Raw genomic sequence first — 25,426 nt, 5'->3', positions numbered from 1 at the left:
TCTAACTTCTTTGACCACTGTTCCTTCACCAGATCTTCCTGCAGTCTGTAAGCATGTCCAAATTTCTTTCCACAAAACCACAAGCACTACAAGAGTACAATGGGAAACTACTGCATTTCTCCAATCCCACCATTCCCAGACCATCAAAGTCTCATTTGTGGGTTATGGCACAAGCACTGGTAATCCCATGGCCTTGAGGCATTAACCAGCAAAGATATCCTTGATCTACCCTGTCACAGCTCTACCTTCTCTCCAAGAAGCTTCCCTAAAACAGCCATCCCAGCTGTCAGGTTTACATCTTTTTTGACAGGGCAAACATCCAAGTTAGTGTGACCAGCACCTTCTGCCTTCAACAGTTCAATTCTACTTTACCCATCACTGGTTTTTGCTGTTCCTTTACACAACCCCTTTCCTGGCACTGCAACTCTCCAATTCTTCACACAGACCGAGCCCATCCTGCTCCTGATGTCCTCACACATTTTTCTTCAGGCACCTGTGCTCTTTTGTTCAGTGCAGTTTGCCTTTTAGCAGCCCAAGCTCTCCTACAGCTGAACTCCCCTCTGCAAATCCCTGGAATTTTAATTAACTGAAAAGTTGTATTTCAGCAGATGTGCAGAGAGCAGCATAATGGTCAAGATCCTGAACTTCAGCTCAGTTCAGCTCCTCACCCTGTTATGACCTTTTCTGTAAGAATTATGGGTAAGATTTTCACTCCTTTGTGCTTCAGTTTACCAGCTTCACAACACAGACAGTTCCACTCCTGTTGTTCTTGGGCTTAAAAATTCCCAGTCAGGATAAAAAAATTTAAATAATGTAAGATAGACAGATAGATAGACAGAATGATATTAAAAGAGGAAATGGGACAATACTTTGTTGAAAATGGTAAGATTAGCAGTTCATTATTTAGTATGTATTTTTAAGAAATTGCTTTTGCATGTATTCAACAACAAGTATTTAGAGCCTTTAACATAATAACTTTGTCATTGGTCTTCAGTTATGGAGCATGAGGTCAAACTCCAAGTGCATGTGAGTAGAGAATCCTCTGATGGGTGTCTCCATCACCTCTTTCACACCACATCATATTAATTTCTAGGACAACAAGAATATTTATGTAGATGTTTATGATAAAGTATAGGCTCCGTATCTATGCATCAACTGTGAAGCCCAAACACATTCCAAATAGTCCTTGGGCCTTTCAATCTACAGTTTTTCTTCCTTTCTAAACATAACCAATACACAGAGCTCCCTTACCAGCCCAGGAACCAGTAACAAATAAATTAATACACTTTGGAGATCCTAGAACATTTATTTTTAATCCATCAGGTAAATATGTTGCATAAATATATTTAACCCACATGAAATACTCAGAAAATCTCATAGAGACTTTCAAAACATCCTTGCATGGAAGCTTGAGAAAATTCTTGTTTCTCTCTAATACTATTCGGTTAATTTTAGGTCTAGTATCAAACGTGACTCCAACAACCATTAACACAAGATACAACCAAGGAAACAGGAGGAAATTGTAGCCTTCCTGTCACCAAAAGAACAGGACTAGACTGCCAGGAACATTAGGGCTGAAGAGGCAGCCTGCACAACCCATAGTACAAAAACAATGAAAACAACTCCTTCAAAGGAATCAGCTTTGTATTTGCTTTATCCTGCTCTAAAGAATCTGGCTTCCACCTTCTCTCTCAAAGGCATCACCTCTGACTCTCTGTACTTCCTTTGTCAGTGGACATTTCCTCTAAGCTACAAACCCCAGAAGCAGCTGCTCCCACTCTTGGGGCACACAAGTCAAGGAAATGATGATGTCTCCCACATCTTACATATGGGTGCAGGATGGGGGTAAGGGAAAGAGCTCCAACATGATTTTCTTCACGTGAAAAAGCACGTGCCCAGGTAGGAGTAGGATGAGGTTTTGTTGCATTCAAAATCAGTCCCTGTTGATGAGCCTACAAAACTTCTGGCAGGAACAACTCAACACAGGAACAGCAGTGCCTGAAATACCATTTTAAGGGATTCACAGGCAATTTTATCCCAGTCCTAACAGTAATGATGCACATAACACCTTTAAATATGTCTCTATTCTGCAGACAAAGAAATTGATAGCATCTGCTAATCTGGGAAAAGAATAGGGTAATTAAATGGTTAACTTATTTTTGAAAATTGCTGTGCTAAGAATGTATAAAATGTACAAAACATCTTTGGGGACTGGGAGGTGCAGTCATCCCAAGACATCCTGCTTCTCTGGATTATATCCCTTGAAAACTTTTAATTCTGGCAGTGACCCATAAACACCAAGAGGCAGCAGCTGTGTTCCCCCTCTGCAACAGGATGTTGACTGCTAGATCCCATTTTCTTAATATAAACCAAGTCCAGTAATACCCCAGTAAATCAGCACAGCAAACACTCCTCCTGAAGTCCTCAGGCTGGTCCCAGAGCAGGGCTGTGACACTGAGGCAAGGCAGCTCCTCAACTTAAAAGGCATCAAGGAAGAATTACTGTGCCAAGAGCACTTTAATCATAAAAGAACCAAAAGCCAGAGGCACAGAAGACTCTTGTATTCAATAATGGCAGAGACACTGAAGTAGCTCATGACCAATTACAGAGCTGCTGCCACAGAACTCCCTGTCAGTGCCAAGAGGGGAGGAGCCAGGCTCAGGAATGGAGATCTAGAACACAAATTGTTTTTGCAGGACTGACACAACACTGACAAAGACCTTACCACCATGATTTCAAACTACATTATTAGAGAAAAAAAATGTATGTTTGAGTACGGGAGAGGTTCCAGCCTTACAAAACCCACATATTGAGAACCTAATATAATAAAAAAGTTCACATCATGATCTGTAACAAGAAAAGACAATTATACCTGTGCACTTACACCCCATTTTAGCTTATTATATATCCTTTGGAATGGACCAAGACTGCAGAGAAGAGAGATATAAAGGGGAGGAAAAAAGGTGCCAATAAAAACAGATACCTTGATTTATGCCACTGTCTTTCACTACAGGCTCAATCACTTGAATTGTATCATCTTCAGGGTAGAAATATATTTTACAGTGTCTGATTCTATACAGCTCTTGATTTTTTTCATGCACTTCTTCTTCAAAATAGGCATAAAAACACAACACCTATTAAAAACAATAAATAAATATAAAGCAGCAAAATCTCCAATGCTTTTGCAAAATATGTCAAATAAACTTGTAAAGGTCATAAGTAACTAAATGTATGGATTTCAGGACGTAGATTTATTTCTCAGAAATGTAAGAACAGAAATTCACATTAAAGCACATAAATATAAAATTCTTTGCTTGGCATTTTTATTATCACAACATGTAAGCAGAGATGGAACTCTAAAGTAAAGAAATAAATCAAATACAAAACTATCAGCAGGTTGCTTGGAAAATCTTCCAAACAAAGCATTTCTGATAACACAATGAGCTGCCTAGGTACTGAAGCAAATTTTAGACTGCTATTCTATGAATTACTAGAAAATACAGTGCATGATGACAGCAATGGCTTTGCTATCAAAGTAAGTGGAAAGAGTTCTTTTTAAGCAGATCCTGCAAATGTTCAAATGAATGGTACTGAAGACTATCAAATAGAAATTATATTTTTCAGGAGGCATTTACAGCTGTGCGATGTTGGCATTTCAAAATTTCCCTGGTTCTGCAGTTCAGTGAGTGGGGAAATCTCACAGAGTGCAGCAACTTCTCTTCATGGTCTCTTGTAACAGCAATAATGCAAAAAAACCCCCTCCTTCACAGGGTAGGTACTCACTGGTCCTCATACCTGGAGATCCCAGCTCAAACTCAGACACCATTACACAAATTTGGCACTTCTTGGCATCAGTTTTTAACCACCAACACCAATGTTAAGGGAACATGAGAGATGTATCTACTTCCCAGGGCATTATCTATCAGGATGCTTGCTTTGGTAAGTATGTGCAGGAAGGCATTAATTAAAAGAGGTTTCCACCCTGTCCCCCCAACACATTTGAGTCAAGTGATTGTTAATTTATATTTAATTTTCCACACTGGTTATATTTAATAAATGCAATTACCTTTACTATTGATTCATCAGACAACCTGAAGCATTGAAAAAGAGACAGTTTAGCCATTCCCTATGTTTCAACAAGCATCTAGCAGACCATGAGTTGGAAATGTTTGAAATCTAATAAGCTGAGCTCCCTGCATGGCAGAACACACTGGTTAATAGTCTGCACTCCTTTTGCACAAGCCTTTGGGAATCTCAAAGCACCTCCATGAGTACTCATGGAGTACTCATGAGTACTCTGTCATCCAGAGATTTTATAACACCTCGTGGACAAGAGCATCCTCCTTTTCTACATCTGGGAAGAGAGAAGTAGCAGCCTGCCCAGGGACACACAACAACAGCCACCCTGTGTCCTGCTCAGACTTCTCAGCCACATTCCCTTCTTTCAGGCAGGTTAAGTGCAAGATGAGAATAATTCTGTTTCCAGAAATTATTTCAAAGGCTCAGATCCCACTGATTTTCAGCAAACATTGAACAGTATGACAGACACATTTTTGGCATCAACTCTCCTGCACTGTGACCCTCCACCACTAGAGAAATAAAATTTAAATTATAATCAAATTACATAACCATTACCTGCTAAAACTGATGGCATTAGATCTTCACATAAAGGAATCTAGAAAACTCATTTATAGTTTGTTTAATTAGTACAACATGCAAGTTTCTGAACAACATACAGACTTAAAAATAAATTTAAAAATTAATACTTGTCTACATTTTAAACTGTGAATTTCACTGTTTCATGTATCAAACACAAAACACTAGACAAAACATCTGACATACAACAGAGGCAACACAAACTATCAACCTGCAACATCTCTTCTTCTTTCCATTTGTCTAAACACTGTGCAGAGTGCCATTTTGGGCGACCAAATGATCCTTCCTGGCCTCCAGCTGCCATTCTGGAATGACCAGGAGCCCTGTATAAGTCTCTTGAACACTCCAGGGGACATAAAAGGTGCTATGACAGAACCACTGTATCCCAGTCTGAACATCCTGGGCTTCAGCTGGCAAGGATCAGGATTTCATTCCTGGCCCAGCTGCTGATAACCCATGAAATCACTCAAAACATGGGAACTTCTGCACCCTCTTGTTCCTATTCTGCCAGTCCCACTAGAATACTCTTCAAGAGCTCTGCTTCATCACTAATTGTTCTTAATTTTGTCAACGATCTCTTCTGAGAACTGTTGTCTCATGAGACACCAGCTAGGCAAAGCAGTCTGTTTGCACAGAACTCCAAGCCCAATCACATCCTTAATACACTGGATTTATTTCTTTCTCTAAGCACACACCCATGCCCTGGTTTATCCCATTTGAGGAGTTTGTGGAGGTTCTTTTACACTCACATTTTATTCTCTTTATACTCTTATCAACATGCTAGTGTGTGACTGAAATATATGCAGCAACCAACTGAAATTTTGCAGATCAAAGCAGATGATTCGGGAAGTGTGAGGAGGGAAGGAACAGAAATGAAGATTACTTACTTTTCATTTTGGAGCAAAGTTAGTCTTAAAAATACTCAAAATGTAACACTTCCTAACTGGAGACTCATCTGCAGTACAGAACTACAAAGTTCCCATCCCACTCCTTAAAAAATTAAATGTTACCTATGAAAACCAAAAATAACAAATATTGAATAAACTCTGTAACACTTTGCAAAGTGCCACAAAGTTTCCCTGGCACCTGTGGCAGTCAAATTATAAATATCATTCCAAAGCCCAGGATGCCTTGTGTGTGTACTCAATCATAGAAGAAATTAAATTTACACCTGCTTCCTATTAGGCAAGTGAAAATACAAAGACTACTTCTCAGCTTACTTAACAATGAAGTTTTATGCCTGTCCTTCTTCCAGTTGCTATGGTACTACTGAAAGTTAACAGCCAAAGTGGTAAGAAAGCAGCTTACATTTCAAAAGATAAACACCTACTCAAACCTTTTTTCATTAAGTGCATTCTGCTGAGCCCAAACTGCAGCACTGGAGGACAGAGCTGCATTCCAGGCTCTTAACTGGGGAAGCTAAATTACTTGGATAGTGTGTATCCTGCAACAAACTGCCATTAGTACAAGCACATGAGCCCTCCAGAGGCCAGTTCTGAACCTGCAAACTCCTGTCCTGGACTGCCCTGTGGATGCACACATGGATTAGATCAGGAATGGCCAAAGGCCAGCAAGCTCCTCTCACCAGCCAAGGCCAGGACTTGGTGCTCACTGGAAGGTCCCTCTGTCTCCTACTGCACCCCTCTGATTCCACAGGCTTGGATCCAAGGCCTGAGGTGGCAGCACAGCCTCCTTGTGCCAGGAAGGGAGTAGGAAAAGCAAGTCCAGGTCTGGCTGAAGCTTTAACACCTGGGCACACTGGACCAGGGCATACCCAAGCTTGTTGCTCTGTGAGCAATTCCAGGGATCTCAAAGGCAAGGCCAACCAAAGGCACGTGAGCTCTTCAAACCTTACATTTTCTTGTTGTAGTTCTGCTCTGCCAAAAATGAATGTGTAATTGTACTCCAATTACCTGCATGGCTTCTCTTTTAAAGCAAAAATTATGAGATTTGCCTTTCTTCCCAATATTTAAATACCATAATCATTTAGTCATGCAACATTTCTGAGATCTGCTGAATGATTCCTTTCTCTGGATCATTTTCCTTCCCTGATTGTAGGCTTTTTGCTTTAGAAATAAAACATCTCTAAGTAGAATTTAATGTGAATTTAAACACAGCAAGCAACGACAATGTGCTACAAAATTCCTGTCATCACAGGTTACAGTTATTTGATAGCTCTTTAACTTAAAAGGTGTCACTAAATTCTTGCAATAAACAACAACAAAGAAAACCACAAACCAAAACAAAACAAAACAAAAAAATAAAATAAACAAAAAAACAAACCCTGATTTTAAATTTCTGTGTCTGTATCAAACATACAAAATTATACAATAACAAATCATACAGAAGTCCAGAAGTCAACAGGACTTTGAGCATACAAGTATGATGGCATGAGTGAATCCCAAGATGTAGCACTCCACTGAGTTTAATGATTCCCAAGTGCCCAGACACACTTTCTCCTGGACTGGGGTTTACTTGACATTCATTCTTACCAGCTTGCCAAATAATTCCCTTACTGTCATCATTTTCACTAAAAAGAAATATGCTTCCCACCCCCTTATTTTTGTTAAATCCTGTAGGAGATGTATCCCAGTACTTTTATATATTGTTGTATGGCATGACATATATTTATATTAATTTTACAATACATTAATATAATGAAAAATAAATACCCACTACCACTCTTTTTGTCTAACAAGGAGCTTTTTTTGCATGCACAAAATAATCTTCTCAAATATCTAACTAATGGAATTTCATCATTATACTCTGTTATATTGTAGCTATTCATTAAAAAAAAAAAAATTTCTGCATACCTGCTTGTCAAATGCTATCCAAGCAGGAGGACCACTTCCTATTGCTTCAGGAAACACACTGTTGGTAATTTGCAGGGTCTGGCCAGGTAACAGTTCACCTCCTATTCCAGGTTTATCTTCAAACAGCCTCCGAACATTATTGCTGTACCCACAGATCTGTGATCTGTGGAACTTTTCGCCCCCAATCTGTAAAAGTGGAGAAGAAAAAGAGAAAAAAAAAATCCATATTTTTGTTTTTAAGTCCATGATAGCTGACCATTCAGGCGAGGAGGATTAATCATGCAAAAGTTTCTTTGTATTTACTTTTAATGCAGACTCTAAAAACCTGTAACAACTGGAATGCTGCAAGTGAAGTGACATTTTCCAGTGGCCAATTCGCCAGTCTTATAGACAAAAATGGAATAATATCCCAATAATTTACCTAGGATGAGAGACTGGATGGAACCAGATGTTTACCCCCCCAACACTCCTTCCCTGCAATAAGGATTGAGGTATTTGATAGAGAAAGAATCAAATCACCCCCAAGAACTGTTGTAAAAGGTAAAGGGGAAAGGCCTTTCCTACAGCTCTCCAGAGGACAAATGGAAACAGTTCAGCAGCACTCAGAGAACAGCCTGCTCTCCTTACTCATGTCAAAGATCTTATTTACACTTGCATCCCTGAGTGCAAATAAATTCCTCTGTACCAGTGAATACACTTGAATTTTAGGAGGCTGGACCTGAATATAAAGGCAGACATTTATTTCATCTGGGAGTATTTTAAAAGAAGGTCTCTGTAGTGACTCCTCTGTATTATTACTAATTTTTCAGGCAATTACAGATGGAGCGCTTAAAAATATAGGAACAACTAACAGCAAAGAAAACCATCTTGCCCACTTGAATTTCTTGACTGGGGCTGGAGCCAGTCTTCAAGTGACACAGAAAGCTTCTGGGCTCACATAAATATCACTCCTGTCTCTGGGAATGTCCCTCCTAATAAGCTGGCCAGAGGCAGCTGGTGTGAGCTGGGCTTGGGCAGCAATTCCCCCATGACCCCACACATCAGGCTCACAGACGAGGACAGGGAAATAGAAAATTCCAATGGAAAACTCCACTTCCTTCCATGAACAACAATCCTGATTTCTTAGCTCCTCTCACTCTGCTATTCTTTTCTTTATTGCCCTCTCAAATCCTCAAAATACTTTATCTGGGAAAGCAGAGAGGGCCACTGCACCCTGGCATGCCCATTAAGGGAGAGGCCACGGGAGCTGTGCCCTCCCTTGGCCTGGGGCTGGGGGAACATGAGGGAAGATGAGGCTGAAGAGGGAACTGATGTCAGGGGTGAGAAAATCAAAGGTAAAGGAAAAGGTTGGACACCAAAATTTTTCACAGCAGCACCAGAGCAGCATGTCAGTAAAGTATCACAGGGGAAAAAATGCCTCCCCACTCCATTTGGAAGACTGGGCATCACTGATTATCACATGCATATGTAAAAACCACTACTCCCCCAAAAGGTGTAGAGAGCTCTAAGTCAATATCATAAATTATAAAATGGTACAAATAATCTTTTTTCATGATGGCAACATTCAAGTGCTCCAAGATAACACAACATACACCCAGCAGAGCAGTCCTGGGAACAAGTGCAAGCAGTGAAACAGCAAAACTCAAGCAGTCATTTCATTCTGCCAGCATGAAAGAGTCAGGATTTGAAAGGCAGGGAACCAGCCTCATGGCACAGAATTATCAACAAAAATCTGTTCCTGCACACTGGGGTCACAGTCTGAACTGCTCACCTGCCCCAGGTGCTCCAAATCCAATGGCTCAAGACAGAGAGCTGCTGACGTGAACAGCCCAGTCACTGCTTTAGCTTAACCTTGCTTAAAATCCTTTTGCACCCCACTTTTGCAAGGGCAGCAGTATGAAAAAGAATACTTACTATTTTTACAAATCATTCTTTTTAATACCATGATAATCAATGGCTATACCCTTGCTTAGGTTAAAAAAAGCTGAGCTAGCCAGTACCCTTTCAAACAGTTATTGCAAAGGAATAAGGTTCACATACTGGGGTCAGAAACAATCAGAGCTATGAGAACACATCCCCAAAGAAGATACTTTAAAGGTAAGCAATGTTTTGAACAAAGGTGAATAAAAGAGCATGCAGAAAGTATCATAATTTAAAGAATAATACAAAGGAAACAGAAAATTTCTCCTCAAGATATAACTCAAGAACAAGAGTTACTGAATAAAAGAGAAAACCAATAAAAGGAAATGCTTGTATGCAGACTAGGAGCTCATGGCCCCCATCACAGAGCATTGCTCAAGCCAGGAATTTAACCAGTCACATTTTCAGGAATTATGCCCAAAATTAAATATTTTATATCAGCACAGATTTGTGAGCTGTGACATAAAATGCCATGCCTCAGTGTGAGCACTGAAGGCATCAGAAGCAGAGCTTCATGTGGTCATCCCACCTCTCCCACAAGAAGTGAGGACAGGGGCTCTCCTGGGATTGGAACAGCCAGGCACTGACAGGGGCTGGCACCTTTACACATCTGCACTTGGGATGGTTCCTTCTCTCTCCTTTGGGTGCTACTGATCTTCTCTTTGTTCTTTTGTTTCTTTTTTAAATAATTTTGCTCCTCTATAGGCTGAGAAAGAGCTGGGGAGAAGTCAGGAAGGAAGGGAGCTTTCTGCATTTATCAGTTCAAATCCACAATAACTACAGTCAAGCTGAATTTTAAAAGGGGATTTTCTAGGCAGAAGCATCTGATTTAAACTGAAGTTGTTACAGAACAGATCCACTTTCTGGCACAGCAAGTATTTAATTATTTTCCCTCTATTACCAAAGCATGTGTTAGGGAGAAAGGCACAGTTAGCGAAGCACAGTGAGGGTGGCAGTTTTCCTGAGCAAAGGAAAGCTTTTCATGTCCTCAAAACTTCTTCTAGAAGCATTTGCTGTTCATATGTCCTCGGGGTTTAGCAGCAAAAGTATGGCAAAGTGTTCATCAAAGTAATCCAGGAATAACCCTGCTGGAATTTCCAGAATTTAGGGCTAAAATCACAACATCCTTAAAATTTTATATGAAAAATACATAACGAAACAGCTTCAATTCTGTTAAGAATCTTTTGTGTCATTCCTGTAACTTTTTAGGGTTTGACAAAAAGACTATTTTAGATTCCCAATCACATAATTACTTATCCCCTTCTTCTAAAAAGCATCTAGATCCATAGACAAAACAATCTCTTCTCAAAATCTGTACAGTTATGTCTTAAAAAAAAAAAAAAAAAAACCAAACAACAGAACAACAACAAAAATAGAAAGTTTTAAAAAAAGATTAGTTATAATTGAGGATCACAAAAGGGAAAAACCACATTTGGGAAACTTCAGCTAATGAACTCAGACCACATCCGGCCTAAAATCGTGACAGAACATCATTCATCATTCATCATTCACCTCCACATTGAATGACTTCTAACAGAAAGCTTTCAGAGAGCAGGGAAAGTTTGAATGTGTCTGCTGTGCTAATGCAGCTCAACTGAACAGGCCGTGGGTCTGCTGAACAAAGCTGGACATTTTCTGCGTGGTGAGCCTGAAAAATATTGAGGATGCACTCAAGAGTGACTAATACAAAGGTCAGGGTTCTCTGACTGCAGCTCTTGGCTCTGCAAACTCAGCCCCTGCAGTCCTCGGGGAACGCTGCCTCGTGCTCGCTCCGTCTTGCTCTGGAATAGTCACAGCAAACTCCCCAGGGAGCTGCACATTCCAGCTGAACCAAACACAGCTGGAAACCTTCCAGCACAGCAGCTGGAGTGATGGGAGAGCCCTCAGCGAGCTCTCAGAAGCCACGTTTTTAACTCAATCCCACAGGGAGATATGCAGGAGTGGCAGCACAGCTCTGTACCCAGTATCCATCTGTAATTCCCACCTTGGGAACAGCAGATGCAGCCTGGATGTCCTGCTCAAACCCTGTATCAGGATGAACTGTGGCACTTCTGAACTAGTCTAGCTGCTGATGAAGTCTCCTGGCTAAGTGACAGAAATAAATGCAAATGCTACACACTGTGCCAGTCAAATTCATGTGACTGATTTCCAACTCTTTTATCACCCCCTGCTTGCTGCAGAGGTCTCAGGATGTTCAGGGCTTAAGTGGTACTGGCAAAGCAGGAACACCCTAAGACATTGTTGCCAGCAACTCTGGTGCCACTTTAAAAACATCACAAAACAAGGTGCATCAACACCAATAAGTGTGGATCAGTACAGGAAAGGCATGGATCTATTGCAGCAGATCCAGAGGAGCTCCAGAAAAATTAGCAGGGCCTGGAGCACCTCTCCTATAAGGACAGGCTGAGAGAGTTGGGTTATTCAGCCCAGAGAAGAGAAGCATCCAGGGAGACTTCACTGTGACCTTTCTTCAAGGGGGAGTACAAGAATAACAGGGACAGACTTTTTAGCAGAGCCTGTTGCAACAGGACAAGGGGTTGTAGCTTTAAGAGAAAAGAGAGCTGATGCAGGTTAGGTATGAGAAGGAAATTTTTAACAATGAGGGTGGTGAAACATTGGGACAGGCACCCCAGAGAGGTGGTGGATGCCCCATTCCTGGAAATATTCAAGGTCAGGTTGCCCTGAGTAACCTGATCTAGCAGAAGGTGTTCTGCTCATAGCCTGCACAACCTTTAAAGGTCTCTTCCAACCCAAACCATTCTGTGATTCTGGCCTGCTCTTACTGCCTGGGAGAAGACAAAAGATGGATAAAGGAAAGGGCCCAAAATGCAGCCACAAGGGGCAGCTACAGGAAGATTCGGGATTGGGGGAGATCTGGGGGAGCAGAGCTGAGAGGCAGGAGGTAGCGGAAGGGGTTCAGGGAAAGAAGAAAGAACAGCAGACACAATTACTTATAAAGAGGTTGGGAAATGTTCTTGGTCAAGAAAAACTAACGTTCTTATTTGTGGGTTACAGAGCAGCAGAAAGTATTTCAGGCAGGAAACACAGAGACAGCCACAGTAGCACAGTTGAGGGCAATTCCAAGCTGCTGCAATAAACAAGGAAGATATGGAATTTCTGCTGTGCCACTAAAGCTTGCAACAGAATTTTTTGCAGTTTTTCAAGGATGTGGTTTCCCCCTGAGATCTATAAACTTATTGTCCAATTCTCTAAGAAATGCCGTGGAGAATTGTTGCACAGAATTTTCTCTCTGAGAGGGATTTCAAACATCAGGAAGGAAAACACACTGATCAGCCAGCACTTGGCAAATCTGACCTATATGAATAAGTGTTTGTCACCCTCCTCCTTAGCTCCTGACACAGGCAAGGACACCAACCCAGTATCAGAAGGAGCAGCTGCTTTTGAGAACAGGAGGCAGACAAGGAACACCAATAAATGGAGTAGTTGTGTTGCAACCAGTGCCATCCCTGACACAGTCCAGGCTCCAAATGCACAAACTTTTTCTTGCAGTAACAAAGCAAACCTTTTATATGCTGTGTTTCCACCACGTGCTCAAAGTACCCGTGCTGTTAGATTTCCTCATCACCCACAAACAAAAAACTCAAGTACTGCTGATGAGCAGCTGATCTTTGGACTTCTGATTTAAAAGACGTGGAGGGTTTTTTTGATGAATGGACTTCTGTGTACACAAACTACTCTAATTTTGATTTTGAACATTTCCTTAAAGCTCTGATTTTCTGGAAGCAGCCCAGCCACCTTATTAAACACATCCAAGGTAGACAGAACACATGCACTCCCGTTCCATGCCTTTTGTGGGTCTACAGATGAGGCAGGTGGAAGCATTAGGAGCAGAGACAAGAGAATTTCACTAGGAGCTTGAACAGCAATGAGTGGAATTAATACCCATAATTATAAACCAAGGGCTGATAGGAACAAGAATCCCCTGTCCCCTGTGCATCCTCCTTCAGGGAATGCTTTGCCACTGTTGTTTCTGTGCAGTAAGAGGTGTTGATGGTGATGCTCACGGCCCTAACAGGTGGAAACATCTTCTTTTCAATTTATCTATAGCAGTGACACCTTTTTTCTCCTTTAAATGTGTTATTTTCAGCCTCTCATTTGTGGAGGTGAGCTGTCATTATTAACTCCACTGTCTCAAGGACTGACACAAGAACAACCTGGAGCCCTAACAAGGGTCTAACCATGGTTTTATAATGTTGTCTTGTGGCACTTTGTGACAGCTTTCACACCTTTAGTTCTCATAACATACTCACTGTATGCACTTCAGCATGGGGTGCTCCACACTGTTAGTAACCCTTCCCAAGCATGTGAAGTTATTAAATTAATTAAGTTAAATTGATCTTTGGAGAACAAAAAAAGCCACAGATATCCCTGAGCTGAGCTATTCTGCTCCAGCCAGCAGGTACCAATGGCACACACCTATTCCACCACACTCACTCAGCAGCCACCTCAAGAGTCACACACACAACCAACCCTCAACAAAGCAAATCTCAATTCAGATAGAGACTGAGTATTCACCACCAGACCTTTTTTTTGTACCCCTTCAAAAACACCAGCATCCAGCTGTTTCCAGGGAAGAAGATCCTCTCTGTCTCTAGGCTGGGCTTGCAAGAGGCCCCATATTTGCACACACGTGTGCAGTGCTGACACACAGAGTGAGGCTGAGAGTCCACATATTTCTACACAATTTCATGCCCCCTGTACCTGGCAGCTTTGTGTCTACCTGTCTTGTGTCTATCCTAGAATCATAAAGGCCTGTGCTGTAAGAGACCTTAGAGATCATTCAGTTCCAAGTCTCTTTTCATGGGTAGGGACACCTTCCTCCAGACCAGACTGCTCAGAGCTGCACTCAACCTGGCTTGAACACTTCCAGCAATGGGGCATTGACACGTTCTATGGGAAACCTTGGCCACAACATGTTTATGGTGTGAAAATGACAGATTCTCTTCCAGGTGTTTTAACATTATTAACAACGTTAAAATACACTGTTTCATTTGTTTCATTTGCCTCCTGAAGGCACCAGCGAGAGCACTGTGCACGAATTCTGCCCACCCCCTGCACTGCTTCACATCAGAGTGTGCTCAGTGAATTCCTAGCTATTCTTGATGAAAAATTTTGAAGTAGTGATGGCAGCCTCCTCTTACGTTTGCTGTGATAAAATCACCATCCTGTCTATTTAGCCTGCATTAATAGTATTGGAAACCTTGAAACAGCACATCAGCATTTTTGTCACTGCCCTCTCTGGCAAAGCCTTTTTGGTTACTGATGTAAAGGGTATCTCTCTCTCCCTGCTTTGTTCTGTTAGAGCTGCGCCAAGAGCTGCTCAAAATATCCCAAAGCAGCTGCCAGATTACGAACTGGTGAGGTTGGAAAAGATCTCTGAGATCACTGAGTCCAACCTGTGACCGATCACCACCATGTCACCGACCATGGCCATGAGTGCCACACCAGGATCATGACTGTGTCACCCAGACCATGGCCCTGAGTGCCACACCAGGATCATGACTGTGTCACCCATGGCACTGAGTGCCAGATCCAGGATCACCACCGTGTCACCCATGGCCCTGAGTGCCACACCAGGATCACCATTGTGTCACCCAGACCATGGCCCTGAGTGCCACACCAGGATCATGACTGTGTCACCCATGGCCCTGAGTGCCACACCAGGATCATGACTGTGTCACCTGGACCATGACCCTGAGTGCCACACCAGGGTCATGACTGTGTCACCCAGACCATGGCCCTGAGTGCCACACCAGGATCACCACGGTGTCACCCATGGCCCTGAGTGCCACGTCCAGCCTTTCCTTGAACACCTCCAGGGACGGTGACTGCACCACCCCTCTGGGCAGCCCACCCCGCTGTCTAATCAGCCTTTCCGTGCAGAAACTCCTCCTGGGGTCCGGCCTGCACCTCCCCCGGCGCAGCCGTGCCCTGGGCTCGCCCCGTCCTGCGGCACAGCGCCCTCACCGGCCGCCGGGGCCGGGGCAGCTCGGCGCACCCGGGGCCGCCTCGCCCCCACCTGCGGGCCCGGCGGGAGCGGCCCCGGGGCGCCGGGGCAGGGCAGGAGGGCGGACGGGAGGCGGCCCGGGCGGGCACTCACGTTGCGGCGGCGGGAGAAGCCGGGCAGCAGCGGCAGCGCCATGGCCGCCCCTCAAACCGCCGCCGCCGCCGCTGCGCGGGGACCGCGCGGCGCTGACGTCATGTGGCCGTGACGTCACGGGGCGGGGACAGGCGCGGGGGGACCGCGGGGGCTCGTCCCGAAGGGAGCCGTCCCGAACAAATCCATCCCGAACGGATCCGTCCTGAACAGAGCCGTCCCGAACGGATCCGTCCTGAACAGAGCCATCCCGAACAAATCCATCCCGAACGGATCCGTCCTGAACAGAGCCATCCCGAACGGATCCATCCTGAACAGAGCCATCCCGAACGGATCCATCCCGAACGGATCCATCCTGAACAGAGCCATCCCGAACGGATCCATCCTGAACAGAGCCATCCCGAACGGATCCATCCCGAACGGATCCATCCTGAACAGAGCCATCCCGAACGGATCCATCCCGAACGGAACCATCCTGAACGGAGCCATCCCGAACAAATCCATCCCGAACGGATCCATCCTGAACAGAGCCATCCTGAACAGAGCCATCCCGAACGGATCCATCCTGAACAGAGCCATCCCGAACGGATCCATCCCGAACGGATCCATCCTGAACAGAGCCATCCCGAACGGATCCATCCCGAACGGATCCATCCTGAACAGAGCCATCCTGAACGGAGCCATCCTGAACAAATCCATCCCGAACGGATCCGCCCCGAACAAATCCATCCCGAACGGAGCCATCCCGAACGAATCTGTCCCGAACAGAGCCATCCCGAACGGATCTGTCCCGAACGGAGCCATCCCGAATAAATCCATCCCGAACGGAGCCATCCCGAACGGATCCGTCCTGAACAAATCCATCCCGAACGGAGCCATCCCGAACGGATCCGTCCCGAATGGATCCATCCTGATCCCTCATCCCGAATAAATCCATCCCGAACGGAACCATCCCGAACGGATCCGTCCCGAATTGATCCATCCCGAACGGAGACATCCCGAACGGAGCCATCCCGAACGGATCCGTCCTGATCCCCCATCCCGAACGTAGCCATCCTGAACCCTCATCCTGAATGGATCCATCCCAATCCTTCTTCCCAAATGGATCCACCTCGAACGCATCCACCCCGAATGCATCCACCCTGAACTGATCCATCCCAAACGGATCCATCCCGAACGGATCCATCCCAAACCTTCATCCCAAACGGATCCATCCCGAACGAATCCATCCCAAACAGAGCCATCCCGAACAGATCCATCCCGATCCTTCATCCCAAATGGAGCCATCCCGAACAGATCCATCCCTAACGGATCCAACCCAAACGGAGCTATCCGAACGGATCCGTCCCGAACGGATCTATCCCGATCCCTCATCCTGAACGGATCCATCACGAATTGATCCAACCCGAACGGATCCATCCCGAACCCTCATCCCAAACTGTTATCCCAGACTGCTCATCCCAAGCCCTCATCCCGATCCCTCATCCCAAACCCTCATCCCGGGATATGGCCCAGGGGATGCAGGCAGGTCCCGGCTTTCCTCCGCAGGAGCCCCGGCCCCACCAAGTGTGGGGGTGCCTCAGGGGGGGCCCAGAGTCAGCAGTAACAAAGTAGAAATAAACCCATTCTTATTTTCATATACATAATTAATTAATATATATAATTATAGAAATAGATCTACATATTATATGTATATATAATTTATATCCGGTTTATTGTAATATAAAAACACATCATATATAAATGTATCATTATATATATGTATAACATATAGGTATATAATATTTATTATACATCATTATTTACTGAATGCTAAATACATATTAAATCCAACACTAGCACACACTAAATCAATTTCTTCAGTTTTTCAGGATAAATGGCCATTTTGATCAGGAGAAATTTAGAGAAAAGGAGGCTCAAGGGTGACCTTGTGGCTCCCTACAGGAGGCTGTGGCCAGGTGGGGGCCAGGCTCCTCTCCCAGGGGACAAGTGACAGGAGAGAGGACATGGTCTAAAGCAGAGCCAGGGGAGGTTCAGGCTGGACATCAGAAGGAATTTTTTCATGGAAAGGGTGATTAGACATTGGAATGGGCTGCCCAGGGAGGTGGTGGAGTCACCCTGGACGTGGCACTCAGGGCCATGGGCTGGGTGACACGGTGGTGGTTGGTCACAAGTCAGGCTCAATCTCAGAGTTCTTTTCCAACCTAAAGGATTCTGTGAAAATTTACCTCACCTGGTGAGGAGCAGTGACTTCTCTGGACAGGGAGCCCCCCAAATACCTCTGGAACTGGGGTCACAGATGGGACAAATCCCGCTGCGTTTGCCATTTTCTGCACCAATTAATTTTTAATGGTTTTCGTTTTGTGACTTTTACACAGCACATTTTACTCTGGGGCCCTGTCAGGCTAGGGGGAGGGGGAGGTGGGATGTTTTTATAGCTTTTTGTTTGGTTTTTTGCATTTTAGCCCACTGGGATGGGGAAACTGGGTCAGTGGGTTTCCACCTTCTGGTTTCCCAGCGCTGTACCACACATCTGCATTTGCATTTAGTGTGGAAAGGTAAACACTTAAAATATATTTTAATTGAAAATTAGAGAAACCATCATTTGAATCACATTCATTTCATACAGTGGGCGGTATTACGCAAAAATTTAAATTTCAAACAGAAAATACAGTGAGAGTTTCTCACGGATGGCTGGTGGGGGGAAGGGTTGTTTTTCTTTAATGGAAGTAACATTTTCCTTGTTAATAAGGGAAGATGCATTCCAGATCACTTCCAAAGCCAGTTCCAGAGAACAGCAGCCGTGCTGTGTTCCTCCATTTTACATAATATGTTCATTAATATGGGTTTTTAAAACAAAAATTAGACTGCTTTTAACAGAAAAAATTAGTTTATGGATAAAATAGCTTAAACTGAAATATTCGAGTTCTGATCTGCCATCACCCTGTCTCAGAGGAGCTGTAGTTCAGCTGCTGAATGTCCTTATTCTCATGGATGGAGTGGATCTCCCCTGCCATATTTCATACTCTATGATGCATCAGACCATGAAATTCCCATAATGTGTCATCCCTCCTCCCCCAACCAGAGGCTCGTGGAACAGCATGGGAGATGTGTTCAGTCTGAGCAAGCCTGGGAGAGAGTCCCCATCCAGTCCCCAGGGAGCATTTGTGCACAATTCACTCTCTGAATTGGAATTTCACCAAAAAAATGTTATGATTTCCAAACCTGTCATTTATGGGAAAATTATTTTTTATTTTGGGGTTGTTTTGTGGAAGGAAGGAAGGAAGGAAGGAAGGAAGGAAGGAAGGAAGGAAGGAAGGAAGGAAGGAAGGAAGGAAGGAAGGAAGGAAGGAAGGAAGGAAGGAAGGAAGGAAGGAAGGAAGGAAGGAAGGAAGGAAGGAAGGAAGGAAGGAAGGAAGGAAGGAAGGAAGGAAGGAAGGAAGGAAGGAAGGAAGGAAGGAAGGAAGGAAGGAAGGAAGGAAGGAAGGAAGGAAGGAAGGAAGGAAGGAAGGAAGGAAGGAAGGAAGGAAGGAAGGAAGGAAGGAAGGAAGGAAGGAAGGAAGGAAGGAAGGAAGGAAGGAAGGAAGGAAGGAAGGAAGGAAGGAAGGAAGGAAGGCATTGGTATCTCCAATTTTGTGGCTCATTGCATAACAGGGTGGTTGAAATGTCTTAAAATGCCCTCTGGTATGAATAATAAACTGTTGTTCCAAGGTTTCAGGCAGTAGGGACAGAGGCTGCATGTGAAAAACCTGCAAAGGAAACAGGAGCCTTGCTGGAGGAAGGTCAGTGAAATGCAGAGTATCAGTAGAGCCTGGTGCATTTTCAGCAGAAAATCCTGTGAATTGTCCCTAAACCCTCAGGTCAATTTTTTCTGCACCTCTGCCTCCCCCAGTAAAGAAGCCACAGGGGGTTGTGGAGAAGGGGAGCATCTTCCTTGTGCACCAAACCACCACTGCAATTTGATGTTTTCTACCAGTCTTCAATCATTTTGTTTTCTTTCAAATGAAAAAAAAAATAGTATAATCTACTTTAGAACACAATTGCTTCTTTCTACATTACCTTCTCTTTGGGGTTTCTCTCACATGTTTATCTTTTTTGTTCCTTGCTGTATTCACTCAGTAGTACAAACTGAGTGAAAACAAATTAATTTTAATGCCTTTTCTAGGAAAAATGAAAGTACTCCAGGAAAACCAATTTTGATAAAAGCTTTTTATTAAATGAAGATTGTTAATGACAACAGTAAGCAGTTGGCAGTGGTAAATTAACCATGTGTTCTGACTACTCTGCAGATGATAGTGGTACATAGGACTGCATTAGTTGTACAGTTCAAAGAAGAGAAAAAGCAGGAGGGAAGCTAAAGCTGGGGAAAACATGGAAAATGCTGTCTTTGTGATAAAAAGACAGCTATTATAGTCTCTTTGTGTTGAGATTGAGTTTTACTGGCAAACTTGAAATGAGTAGGGGAGTACATATTGTAAAGTGAGCCACTCAAAACTTTCCAAAGAAGCTTAATTAAATATATATATATATTGGCTTTTACTCTGACCAAATGCTGCAGGCTCCAGGCTTAGTCCATTTGTCTGAGTGGAAGGCCAGGCCTGACCAAGTTCTGTCAGTTTAGAACAGGAAAATTTAGAAATAAGAGGAAACCAGGAAGGTTAGACTAAAATCAGCATAATTTAGTGTTGCTTGTCTGTGAAAACATGTCTCTGCTTCTGTCATATGTGTGACTTATCCTCTTCCTGGGGCTGGTTTTACAGGCCATGTTAAGGCTGGGCTGCCCAAAATCAGATTGTTCCCAGGCTTCCCAGTTTAAGGTGAATTACGACCCTACCTGGATCATCATACAGCACACTAAAACCTGAACCAAAATTGAACTGTGGCATACACTTAATTAAGAAATTAAGAATGGAAAATTACTACATATTAATACCCTTTTCCTTAGGCCTGTCTTAGAAAAATATTGAATGCCGTAAAAGGCATTGCAGAAGTCAGGGTAGGGATGGGATTGGATTGGGGGAATCAAGCACAGCCCTGCTTGTGGCCAGCTCGTGCTGGGGGAAGGAGGGCAAACCCCAGTGTGGCTGTTCATTGTGGTGCACTGTGGTCAGCTGCAACCTTCACTGAACAGTCCTAGAAATGCTCATTCTTTGTTTTCCTGTGTCTTCTGTTACCTCATTCCTTTTGTTTTTACCAGTCAGTGAACATATAGCCCATGAAGATAATTCTCCATGGCCAGAAAACTGTGTTGATATCACAGCTGTGGTGTGCTCCAGACAATCCACACTGGGAAAATCCAGCACCTTTGTGGCCATGGATCTGTGCTGGCCATGTACCACAGGGATACTTGGTGCATCATTCCTGCAGCTGCCTCCTGCCCCAGGGTGAATTTCCACATCTCATGGCCCGAAACCTTTTCCTCCTGGTAATGCCATGGGAGAGAGGAGACCAGAAAAACAGTTACAGCCATTTGGGTCTCACTGGAAGGTTTCCTTAGCTGGAATGACCTTTCCAGGGGCAATTGCTCTGATTCAGCCTGTTCAGCCTGCTCCATTTGCACATGAGCCCCTCAGTGAGGTGTGCCATGCCCTTTGGGGACAGAGGTATTGGGCAGGGATGGGGGATGCAGGCACAGCATCCCCTCAGGTGCTGCCTGGCACAGCCTGGCTGTGAGGAGCCCTGCACAGGCTGGTTTTCCTGTCCTTGTGTCCCCACCCCATCACCCCATCCCATAAACTTCTCAGCCTCTGGAAACTTGATGGAAGAAGTGCTCTGTCTCACAGAACAAGCTCAGTGGGAAAGTTCCACTTTGCTGCTTCTGTTTGAAGTGTTTTGAAGTTCCTACTCATCTGATACCCAGCTCCTTTACATAAGGTGTGAGCTTCTCAGGGGATATTTGCAATCAGCCTCACTTCCGTGTCATGGAAGTCAGGGAGACTATGAGGGGCCACTTCCCCAAGTCCCCCACACTTCTGAAAGTACAGGAAAAGAGAAATATTCTGGGCCTGGTAGATACCTTTGAGTTGCCCCCGCTGCATATATTCAGTGAGATCTGAATCAGGGAGTAGCTGTTCAGCTCCACTTCACCCTCCTTATGTGGGCTGATTTGAGATGCAGGCTCACTGGTAAAATGAACCTGACAGAAAAGCCTCTAATTTAATTCAGAGCAGAATGCAGATTTTTTTTTTCTCTCTCAATTAAGCTATAGACATGCATTTAATACAGCATGCAGTATTAAATGGGAAAAGTTGGAAAAACTTGTAAGTAAGACAAGTGATGGGAATGAAGTATGAACATGGAGCTTGGCAGCAATGAAACCACACTTCAAAGTGCAGCTGAGGCCTCCCAGTTGTGTGTCACCTCTGCAGGAGCCAAGCAGCCTTCCTCCCTCCAGATAACATCACTTCTAGGGTGAGGACAAATCACTTGGGAACACAAAGCCCCCAGGCAGGGAGGCACGGTGACTCTCACAGCCCAGACAGTCCCATGGAAGTCAGGGAAGTGCTGCTGTCACTCAAGGGCAGCACCTAGACCCCTGTCACACTCTGCAGAACGAATGGGGAGCTGCTCTCATGGGGACAACAAAGAAGGGAGGCAGCTATTACCCTCCTGACTGGATTTATTTTCCTTCCTTCACTCCTGACCTGTTTGGGATGTTAATGGGACTGAACTTATGCAGGTCAAACATTTCCTGACTTTCCTCTCATGCTGCTTTTCTGACAGAAATGAGGGGTTTGGCTCAGCAGGAGGGTTAATACACCTTCCCTCCTTTCCACCAGGGGTGTCAGTTGCAAGTAGTTTGACTCTCCATTAAGAAAACTCTTTCATCCAGCCAAGGAGGCACTTCAAGCCCTAAGAAACCCCAGCCCTGGCTCTGTTCAGCCAGATTTGCCAGTCTGCTCCCTTCTGCCTAGGAAAATTCTGTCAGCATTTCCCCAAGTCTTGTAAGTTGCCTTGAGGGTACACCATCAGCTGAGGCTGCATCACTGATCAATTCCTCCCTCTTCTCCCATCCTCCATCTTCAAGCTTCATCTTGGTAGCTGATGGATAAAACAACAAAAAACCCCCACCAGCAATATATAAAATTCCCATGGCAATAAATAGATAGATAGATAGATTACAGTCAATTACCAGAAACTGCTATTGATCAAGGCTGGTTTAGAATTATACTTGCTTTCATGATCAAGCTTACATTACAATTTGCCCTGCATTCATCATCTATTTCAATCAAAATGAGAGGGGAGGAAATGACACTTATTTTAAATAAAAAGCTTTCAAGCTATTCTTGCAGGCTGCTTTGAGGATCTAGGACGGATCAAAGCTGCTTTGAGAATTCATCCATTCTCCTTCAGATATGATAGCTCATTGTCTGTAGGAAAAAAAAATTAAGGCAGTATAAGTTATCAAAGCAGCAAGTGGATTTTGGGTTTCCAAGAAGTGGTCTCAAAATTGGTGAAGCCTGCCAGGATAATAGCAGAACAGCAGTGACTGTAATCCCCTCTGTCACAGAGACCAAGATATTGGCAATTGCAGGCACTACACCAGAAATTGTTTCTTAATCAAGCTCTGTCTTAATGGTAGCTGGGTCATCTCTGTGGATCAAAAGCCTTGGTCAATACCAGCTTCCCAAGAGTGCCTGACATCAGTCAATTATGAATGGGTTAGGAACTGAGGTTTACCCCAAACCTAATTCCTTTGCTGATTAGGACTTTATTCTAACTTCCAGCCTAAGGGCACTCTTGGGAAACAGATCCTTTTGATCCTTGTTTTGGCATTGTCCTTTGAATAATGTACCTTTTTTTTTTGCCATCCAATGCCTTCTCCTTGCATAATGGTAGATAGCAATCACATCTCCCTTCAGCTTTTGGCCAAGTTTAGTGAAGCAGACTTTTTGGCACGCTGCCTGTGTGATAGTTCATGTTTCTCCTGAACTCCCAGCTCTGCTTTTTTCTCTGCCTGTTCCAGTCCGAGTTTTTCTTCCTTGAATAAAAAGCAGCAATGCACAATAACCTGAAAGAACTCTCTCTCACCAATGTGCTGCACTGTTCCAGTTACTCTCATCTCTGCTTTCCTCTGCTATCTCTTCTCAATATTTCTTTTCAATATTTCTTTCCCCTGCCTTCCTGCTTTCTTAGGTTTGTGCTTCCTCCTGGCCCTTCTCATTCCCACTTGTTCTGCTTCTTTTCTTCACTGCTGCTTTTCTCATAGAAGGCCAAAATAAGTGAGAAAAGTGTCGGGTCCTCCTTTCCAAACCTGTTGATTGAACGTGCTGCAGAATAAGTGATCTGCAGGGAATAGGATTTATTGGGCTGTTAGCTTGAATGGAGACGTCTGGCTCAGCCTGCCGAGTCTCTGAGCACAATTTCCCTCTGCACAGCTCCACTGCTGCTCTTCCTCTCTCTAAATGCACTTTGAAGGGCTTTGCTTTTGTATCCGTGTGTGAGGAGTATGGGTAAGACCTAATTTCAGGGATGGGAGAAGCAGACTTCACTATATATCAGAGGTGGTTTCATGCCCTTGTAATACATTTTTCAAGGCAACTGATCTTGATGCTTCATGGCTAACTTGGCTTCCATCCACTGAAATCAGAGCTGCTGTCCTGGTGGGGTTTTGTCTCTTTGTTTGGAGGCAACCTGTGATAGCACAGAAAGAAATGTCTTCACCTAGAGTTCATTTTGAGCTTGTGATTAATATCAGTTCTTTTTATGAACAAGGTACCTATTTTGCTACGTTTCTACCTTACAGCTGGGCCAAACTCCAGATCCTGTCAGTGAAAGGATAAAGAAGAGAGAAGAAACCCTTCTGCCATGCCAGACATTTGTTGGTCACTAGCACATTCCACACCACAGCAAGACCATATTTGTTTTTGTGTGCTAAATGCTGTAGCAAGGTTAGTCCACAAATAAATAAATAAATGAGTAGAGGTTCAATATTTAAGAGAATTTCAACTGGAACAAAAACTATAGTGAAAGTTGAGACTGTAGCAGCCTCGACAGTGTCCCTTTAAATTACACTTAATAAATACCAGGGAGCTGAAGTGTTCTGTGGTTGTGCATATATTTGTAACAAATGGTTGCACAAATATTTGGCTCCTAACGATGAACTAACTGGTATGACATTTGCCAGGGAAAATTAATTACTTTAACGTGTGTTGTATAAAATATGAGATAATCATGTAATGTATGTGTGTGCTGTAGAGTGTTGCTGAGTGACTAAGTTATTACCAAAGGAAATTTATGAGAAACAAACAAGAAACACTCAGAGATGCTGTAAATGTCATGCTATGCTCAAGGGCCTTTTGCGGCTGAATAATTTTTATGTGGATGAGGAGGACTGGATCATGCTGTGAAAAATCAAGTTAGAATGAGTTAATCTTTGTATTTGCACATAATTTTATTGGTATTTAATGCAGCTGTGATGTTTCTGTTTCAAATTGTAGGGACAGTTCATAGTGAAGATGACAAGATCGAATCAGACTGAACTGAGTGATCTCAGCATCAAATTTTGAGCGGTCTATGTTCAAGAAGAAAAGCTGCCTATTAAAGAAAGGGGAAATAAAATAGTCCTGATAGTCAAGTCATGGCTGCTGGTTTGGGCAAAATTTTACTGCCTAATTTATGTGACTTTTTGGAAGGGTGAAGTAATCTCCCTTAGAGGTCTTGCTTGTGAAGAGGCACTCACTGCCCTGTGCAGCTCTAAAGCAGGGAAGGGTCAGGGACTGCCAGGGCTCTGCCCTCCCCTCCCACCAGGATGCTCTGCCGGCTCTGCATGAGGCTGTGGGCAGCAGGGAGAAGTGGAAAGCAGTGAACTGAACTGGAGAAATAGGAACTGGTGAGGAAAAAGCAGACACAGACATCCCTTCTCAGACAGAGTGTGGAGCGTGATAAACCTGATCTCGAAATGGTAGCAGGAAATAAT

The 25,426-nt window shown here is 43.8% G+C and overlaps 1 protein-coding gene and 1 long non-coding RNA gene across 2 annotated transcripts in view; one reads left to right on the top strand and one right to left on the bottom strand.

The window, feature by feature from the left end:
* The window catches only part of EFHC2 (EF-hand domain containing 2), a 56,480-nt gene extending 40,879 nt beyond the window's left edge, over positions 1-15,601 (bottom strand). Inside the window, exons 1-3 of the mRNA XM_064407277.1 lie at positions 15,511-15,601; positions 7,470-7,655; positions 2,984-3,134 (exon numbers count right to left, since the gene is read on the bottom strand). Of these exons, the coding sequence (XP_064263347.1) occupies positions 2,984-3,134; positions 7,470-7,655; positions 15,511-15,552 (379 nt within the window). The 5' untranslated portion in view covers positions 15,553-15,601. The remainder of the gene's footprint in view (positions 1-2,983; positions 3,135-7,469; positions 7,656-15,510) is intronic.
* A 3,474-nt stretch (positions 15,602-19,075) lies between these two features.
* LOC135293294 (uncharacterized) lies at positions 19,076-25,058 on the top strand. Its single transcript, XR_010355389.1, has 3 exons — positions 19,076-19,289; positions 24,254-24,398; positions 24,948-25,058. It is a non-coding gene; the product is annotated as an uncharacterized LOC135293294 (long non-coding RNA).
* Positions 25,059-25,426: the final 368 nt, after the last annotated feature.

The sequence above is a fragment of the Passer domesticus genome, chromosome 2, assembly GCF_036417665.1.
Source record: "Passer domesticus isolate bPasDom1 chromosome 2, bPasDom1.hap1, whole genome shotgun sequence".
Classification (NCBI taxonomy): Eukaryota; Metazoa; Chordata; class Aves; order Passeriformes; family Passeridae; genus Passer; species Passer domesticus.
The sequence above is the reverse complement of the archived record's forward strand: the minus strand, read 5'-3'. Positions and strand labels throughout refer to the sequence as shown.